The 7,743-nt window shown below is 40.6% G+C and overlaps 1 protein-coding gene across 4 annotated transcripts in view; it reads left to right on the top strand.

Moving 5' to 3' along the window:
- The window catches only part of CPNE4 (copine 4), a 350,544-nt gene that overhangs the window by 180,058 nt on the left and 162,743 nt on the right, over positions 1–7,743 (top strand). For all 4 annotated transcript variants that reach the window (XM_006020621.3, XM_006020620.3, XM_006020622.3 and 1 more), the window contains exon 3: positions 2,502–2,681. In XM_006020621.3, coding sequence (XP_006020683.1) covers positions 2,502–2,681 — 180 coding nt within the window. The remainder of the gene's footprint in view (positions 1–2,501; positions 2,682–7,743) is intronic.

Genomic DNA, 7,743 nt, shown 5'->3' with positions numbered 1-7,743 from the left:
TTTCCCTAACAGATTGAATTTGTCCCTTCTGAGACATACCAGTCTCCTCTTACATGACAATTGACATTCTCAAGTCCCATTTCATTTTAGGATCAGTTCCTTTAATCTTACAGAATTATTAGTTATTTCCTGGACTAGGGCAAAGAGTGTGGAAAAAGGAAATTGTTCCATTGCTTACAGTGTCAGCCCTAATTCATCATAATGAAAAGTAGCAAAATCCTACCTCTTCAGATCAGAAACCATCTACTGTGTCTGCAGAGCTCTGCACTCTTCTGGAGGCCAAGCAATACATTTGTCTCTAAAAGTATTTCTTCCACAGTTTTAGGCTCACTGTATAAATGTGAGGATGAGTCTGGGATAACTTACTGGATATTCTTAGTATGTAGCTTAATAAAGAGGGGAAAAGAGATCATTTTATAAGTAACTCTCCCACAGTCTGATTTTTCCAACCTTTCCTTATGTAAATTGTTCCAAGTGAGCAATTCCAAAGGCTTTCTGTTTATTTTTTCCTTTTAATTTTTAATTTTTCTGTGTCACCTCAGTTGTTGCAAAGTAATGGACAAGTAATGCCAAAGACTGAAATCCTTTAATTATTTACCTAAGTTGTTAGCCTGGGTAGCAGCATAATTAATTACTTCATACTGCTCTACCAATATTCTCAGGTTTGCTTACAAAGACCAGTCAGTCTATAGGTATGGTCTCTGCCTAGTTATAAATTTTCCTAAGTGTTTTAGAGCCTATGAGCTCTTCCGAGCCCAGGAATCATTTTAATTTTGATGATCTTCTTATGTGTAAAGATTTGGATAAAGAGCTGTAGAAAGTGTCAATCAGCATTACTCTTGTTGGTGGTGTGAATGAAAAGTACAGAGTTAAAGAAAAATGGAAGAGGTGATATTATGTTTCTTCGGCTTAGTGACGTCCCTCTTTTTAATATTTTAAAGGCTAAGTACAGATGATCAAAAAGCCCAAGGCTGAATTGGTTCAGTCTTCTCAGGTTAGTCTAAGCTGTGTAGAGTGATCCAATAAGCAAGCGAACAGATACTCACTTTTATTCTGGAAATACAACCACGTGCCTGCAGTGGTCCTGGTCAGAAGTCAGGGGGTGCTAGAGCATATCTCCCTACTCAGCTGGAGCAGGCAACTTGGGCCCAGGCTAGCTGCCTGCCCTGTGAAGTGTGGTTTGTGGGGGGAGGTGCAAAGCATCCTGGGAAGCTAGGGGACTGTGAGTTAATTTGAATGTGATGGGGATTTGGGACAGGAGTTCAATAGACCAGTTTAACCTAAATCAGTTAAGTCTGATACCACGTCCATCTAGGTTTATCTTAAACTGGTTTCGGACATTTTGAAAACAGGTTATATGCACTGAACTTCTGTTGTGTTACAGATTTGAGCTGGTTTCTGATAACTTATACTGGTTCATGTGTCATTTCTATCCCTAGCCAAGACGTGAATATAAAAGAACCAAGTCAAATCGCAAAATTATCCAGTTAAAGAGGCACTGTAAAAATAAAAGTGATAGTTTTTTAGAAACCTCGGTCAGGACAGAACAGCCCGATTCATCCTTGGTGTAACTTCATTCACCGCAATGGGGCTGCATTAGAGAGAGATTTGGACCCTAGTTTCCTTTTTACAGGGCACATCTACACATGATGCTACACTGCCATAGCAATGCACTATAGCAGTATAGCGTCCATGGGCAAAACCCATGACACCACAGCTACATCACCATAGTGACATGCTCCCCCATGATACCATGTCACTACAGTGACATAGTGCCTAAAAATAACCATACGCGGCATGCACAGTATCAGCTGTTACTATGCCATCTTGTAGTACTTCCAAAAAGAAGTACAAAATGATGGTGCAATAACAACAGTGCCATAGTGGCACGTGTAGATATGCCCACACTTTATGAGGTTTGTTTGCTCTTTGTGTTTTATTCAACTTGCTCTGTTCTCTCACTCACTGCCTTTTGTTACTTGCATGTCCTATGAATTACTGAGATTCCTGTAAATACTCACTGATGAAACAGATCTGCCTGTATTGTCATGTTGTCCTTACACCACTCTTCCATTGATCTGTTTATTCACTCATTGAGTATTCTAACTTAAATTGTGAGGTCTATGGAATTGAATTTGTTTTGTTTCTGAAACCTGTGCCTTGAACAAGAGTACCTCAAAACATTTTGGAGTTCCTTTTTCTTATGAAACCGTAATAGTAAATAATGGTGTCACTGCCTATCGGTTTCTAATAATATAGGGACATTTTTAAACATACGCTATATAGAAAAAATTCTATTAATGTTAGTGTATTAAATCTATTTAAATAAAAACAGCAACAATTTGGATTCAAAATAATGTATTTGCTCTTTAAGGATTCTTCAGTCACCTAACTGGAATGTAATTACTTTATATTTTTTATTTCATTTTCAATTTAGTCCAAGTTGTAGCTCATCACAGATAGAGTAAGAAATCACTGATGTGCATTCTCTTTTATGGCAGGTTGACAGGACAGAAGTGATTCGAACCTGTATAAACCCAATCTTCTCCAAGCTTTTCACCGTGGACTTCTACTTTGAAGAGGTTCAGCGATTACGGTTTGAAGTCCATGACATTAGCAGCAATCACAATGGGCTGAAAGAAGCAGATTTTCTTGGTGGCATGGAATGCACTCTTGGACAAGTAGGTATCCCAGTCACCTCCCCCACCCCTAACCTGTTCCTTTAGTATAAATGCTAGATATATAGCTTTACTGAAAGACCCATTGAGTGAAATATATTATGTATGATAACATTAGACTTCATCATTATAGTTACTTAAGGAGGGCTCAATGTCAGCACTTCTGCTGTTTTGAACCAATGATGTGATGCTTTCAGTCCCCCTGGGCATGTCTACACAAGACGCTTTACTGTGCATCACTGTCTACATATGCAGATGCTTCCTGAACGCATTAATGCATTTGTAGATGGCTGACTGGGAGCAAGTTTGCTCCCAGTCAGCTAGGCAGCAGGGGGTGGGAGATTGCTCTCTGCCCCCAGGGGCTGCCTGCTGCCAGGGCAGGCTCCATCATTGGACCCCAGGTGGGGAAAATGTCTCCATACCCTGGCAGCAGGGAGCCCTGTCCCTGCTCCACAATTGCAGAGCACAGGGCAGGTAGCAATCTTCCATTCCCCACTCCTCAATTGTGGCACTGAGAAGAGGCTGGCACTGCTCAAAGTAACGAAAATGGATATTTCAAGAGTGGGCCCAATGTATTTCAAGGTGGCAAACTGTATCCCCCTAGCCTTGCTTGTGTGCCTGTTGATTTAATAAAGCAGCCTGCTATGGTGTCACAAGCATCACAGCTTCTGATGGGATTTATTTCATTAAGGAGTAGATTCCAGCTTTGCTCCTGGTAATAAGGACAAGGGTTTGAATTATGGGGGAGCTTGTGGGAGCTGAGACCCACCATAAGAAACAAAATCCCCTCTAAGATTTGAAAATCATAACTTGGGGGGGCCTCTGATTTTATTAGAGCACTGTGGTGAGCACCCCATTTTTTTTGCAGGCCCCCCACAAGAGTCTAAGTGTAATTCGAACCCTGATAAGGACCATCTTAGTCTTGCTAGGATCACATGCTAGTTGAGCTAAATATAAATGAACATTCTGTGGTTAGGAGTAACTAATGCTACAGTAAGAGTTGGCAATGAGCTTTGGATTACACTTTGCATTGCTTCCACTTAAGCTTGTAACAAGAACATAATTGCTTTTCATTGAAAGAAGCTGCTGTTCCTTTGTTCCTTTTCTTTTCCCATATATGTTTATTCCTGCCGTCCATTACTGTTTTTCAAGAAAGGTAGAAGAAATTGGAGATTACTGTCAGGAAGCTTGAATTATACAGGCATCCGTTGACTCTCAAGGCATTTAAAAAGGGATAGATCATCAAGAACATCCAAATGAGCACATTCAGTTTTCCTTATAGTACTATCAGTGATGACCTGAAGGGGAATTTCAGGCTTCTTAAAACTCCACCAGCAAGTTTTGGGAAACAGATGGGGTGATTTCTTTGCTTGTAACGATTACCCCTTCTATGGATAGTACCATAAACATCTGTGCTTGCCATGAATAATTCTTGTACTCTTAAAACAACTTATTAGGGGGCATCTGCATGATATTCATTAATTCACATTAGCCTAATTTAATGTGCATTATGGGCATGTGTTCATGCATTCTTACCCTTAATGTGCATTAAAATGGCAAAAATTTTAAGGCTAATTGCGCCTAAATTTGATACCTGCAAATGCAGGTATCAAATTTAGGCATGATTAGTTAAAGCGCATTAACACACATAGATGCAGACTAGCACTAACTTTAGAGCCAAGTCCTTGCATTTGTAAACATCTGCCAAATATCGCTTAATGTGCATTAAATTAGCTTAATGTGCATTACATTTAGTTGCGCTTAAATGTATGTATAGATGTGTCCTTTGAAGTGTAGATTGGTTTCTTTTGCAATGGTCAGTGATTTTCAAAATGAAACAAATAGGACAATAACAGCTGGTAATATTATACAACTTGGAGCCTCTGAAGGTGAAGTTACATGTTACATTGGAGCACACTAAATCTGTAGAATGTTATATGGTGCTAAAGTTAAAAAATCTTGTGAGCAGTCACATATTAAGGGTTAATAACATTTCTTTCCTATGCAGCCCTGACTTGCCACTAGACAGCTAACAAGCTGGGGCATAGCTAGGAGCCTAGACCCCTGGGCTCTATCCCAGTTCAGAGTTGGGTGGGGAAGGGGAGAGCTGGTAGTGATGCCTCCTGGAATGATAGATGACTACAGATTGCTTATTTTATCTCTGTGAAGCAGACTAAAGTTATCTTAACACAAGCTAGACTTTCATTTGCAGATGCTTACATTAGTGTGGTCTAAGTGTAATGTGTAACTTCACCCTCAGGCTAGGGACAGAAATTACACATAAACTAATATAAGTGATTGGAAACTGGTTCAAGTTCATAACACAACAGAAGTTCACTTTCAAAATGGCTAAAACTGGTTTAAGATAAACCTGGATGGATGTGGTATCAGAATTAACTGATTTAGGTTAGATCAGTTTATTGAACTTCTGCCCCAGATCCTCTCCAGATTCAAGATAACTCCTAGTCCTTTAGCATCTCCCTATGCTTTGCACCACCCCTGCAAATCCCCCTCCTCTCCCCCACAACTTTCAGGGTTCATGGGCTAACCTTAGCCCAAGATGACTGCTCCAGCTGAGTAGTGAGGCATACTTTAGCACCCCCTGGCGTTTGACATTGGCCACTGCAGGCATGTTGCTACATTTCTGGAATCAAACATAAATGGCTGTTCACTTGTTTATCGGTTCACTCTATATAACTTAGATTAACCTAGAGATTGAATTGACTCAGCATCAAGCCTTTTGACTATCTGTACTTAGCCTCAATGGCTATTTTGGCCCACATTCAAGGGGTGGAAAGTTGATGGAAACCCTTCACCGTTTCTCTGCTGCACAGCACAGCTAAGTACCTGGGCCCTTGCATGTTGCCCGATGGCAAGAGTTCCCATTGGAAGAATTTTTTTCTTGTCTGTTGGATCTTAACACGAATGAGCTAACAAATAGGATCTTTTAGAATGCACAATAACTTATGTTTGTTCTGCCAGAGCTCCTATGGAAAATTTTGTGCCTTCAGTCAATGAGAAGAAGCTGTTCTTTCAAAGGAAAATATACAAAATAAGTTAATAAAATGATTTTCTTTCTTAATTGGTTTTAAAATGAGGAAAAAAAATCATTGCTACTGCCTTTAGCAAAAACATGTCTTTATAATAATGCTGCCTCTCTAAATAACACACAGCTGGGTTGGTTGCAGTGTAATTTTACTTTTAATGGTAACCAAGAAAAATAATAATAACACGGAATCTGACCACAGAAATGTAGCCTTGAGGTCTCTGATAACATAGTAGGGCTGTTTTTTCAACTTTGCATAATGCATGAACTCATTTAAAAATATAATATCAACAGCGGAATTGGCATCCAAATGGAGGCAATTATAACAAGGCCAGGATCGTAAATCTTACAAAACAGACTGTATATACAGCACTTACTCCCCTGCTTAGCTGTTTTGTGTAACTGCAGCATTTTATAGGATGATAACAGGGCTGCTGCTGTTCATGGGCAATCAGATGTGAATTTGTTGCTATATTGCAATTTAATGGAAGCATAAAACATGATTTTTTGTGCCTGTCTATCAGTTCTGTTCTTTTACCATCACAAATAGGAGATATTATGTTAGAGATCAGACAGGCTTTTGGTTCTTAGATACACTCCAGCTTCCATTTTTGTGTTCCAGATAGTGCTGATCAACAAGAAATTAACCATTACCTGAATCTGTGTGTAGAGCATCCTTCAGGTATATAATAGACTGTTAATCCATCTAATACTCCCACCAAAAGCAAGATTTATAAGAATCATGTTGGGCAAAGAGAAGGGTAAGAGCCAAGGGGGGAAAGCAAAGGCATGCTTTAGTAATAAACTTACCGAGAGGACTAGTAGTTCTTTCTTTCAATGTTTCTGTAGTGTTGTTGTTACCATGATAATCCCAGAGTAAATCAGAAGCAAAACTTTTTGGCAGTATTTTTTTCCTGGACCTACTGTACAATTGGAAGAGATTCTAGACAAGTTTTTGGGCACAAAATGTCCTTCCTCTATTCCAGGAAAGAAAAAGATACAGCCTGAGCTAAATACTATGTAGAACAGTAACTTTTATAGCTATTTCTGATGACTTATTTTTGCTCCACAGTTTTAAACAAAATAATTGTTTTACCTAAATAGCTTAGGCTGTATCTCTTCTTTTCCTAGAGCCAAAGAAGGGCATTTTGTGCCCCCCAGCTTGTCTGATTTCTCTCCCAACTATTTCATTTAAACTAGGTCCACCCCGGGGGGGGAGATCAAAGTCTCAACTCCTGATGTAAGTGGGGATGTTGGTAGCCAGGAGGAAGAGCAGGCAGGGGGAGGAGGGTGGGTTACAGCAGAGATGTTCTCATTCTTCCTGAGAAATCAGGGCAATTGACTGGTTATCTCAGGTGCCTGTACACAGATGTGTCTTGGACGGCCAGAGCCGACTCGAGGTGATTTAGAAACTGCTTGTTCTTTAGGGCGGGCTGGTGAATGGAGAGGCAGACAAGGTTTAATGGTTGCAAAAACTTTTACTTAGGCCGCTTGTAGTTGCGACGCAGATGGTCCGGTCGTCTGAACAACTACGTGAGTTGTTCCAGCTGGCGAGGCCCAAGCCAGTTAATCCGTCCGAAATTTAAGCTGGCGGGAAAAGGGTACGTCTGGGATTGCGCTCGGCGACGGGAAGAAGGATCGATAGGTGATCAGTCTATCGATCAGCTAGCCGCAAGTCAGACCTCTTTAGAGGCACTCTGCAGAGTGCTCAAAGTTCTTTGACTTGGGCGGAAGTCGCACAAAATTTTAAACGGCTAGCAAGCCAATTACTAGCCGCCACGTAGGAATAATTTAGAACTAGCCAATAGCGGGACACCAATTTGCATGCGGGTGGCAGGAACTCTTTTGCACCGTGCATTTCTCTTGCAACTTGAGCAATGCACCCTGCAAAAGAAGCTGCAAATAGGCGGGAAACTCGTCCCTGCACCGGAGTTTTCCTCCACAGCAGAAAACTCCATCGTGCAACGAAGCTGTAATCTGGCGGGGATAATTCTGGTGCCGAAGCACACACAAAATCAC

Source organism: Alligator sinensis, unplaced genomic scaffold (assembly GCF_000455745.1).
Source record: "Alligator sinensis unplaced genomic scaffold, ASM45574v1 scaffold54_1, whole genome shotgun sequence".
NCBI classification, from domain to species: Eukaryota; Metazoa; Chordata; order Crocodylia; family Alligatoridae; genus Alligator; species Alligator sinensis.
The sequence above is the reverse complement of the archived record's forward strand: the minus strand, read 5'-3'. Positions and strand labels throughout refer to the sequence as shown.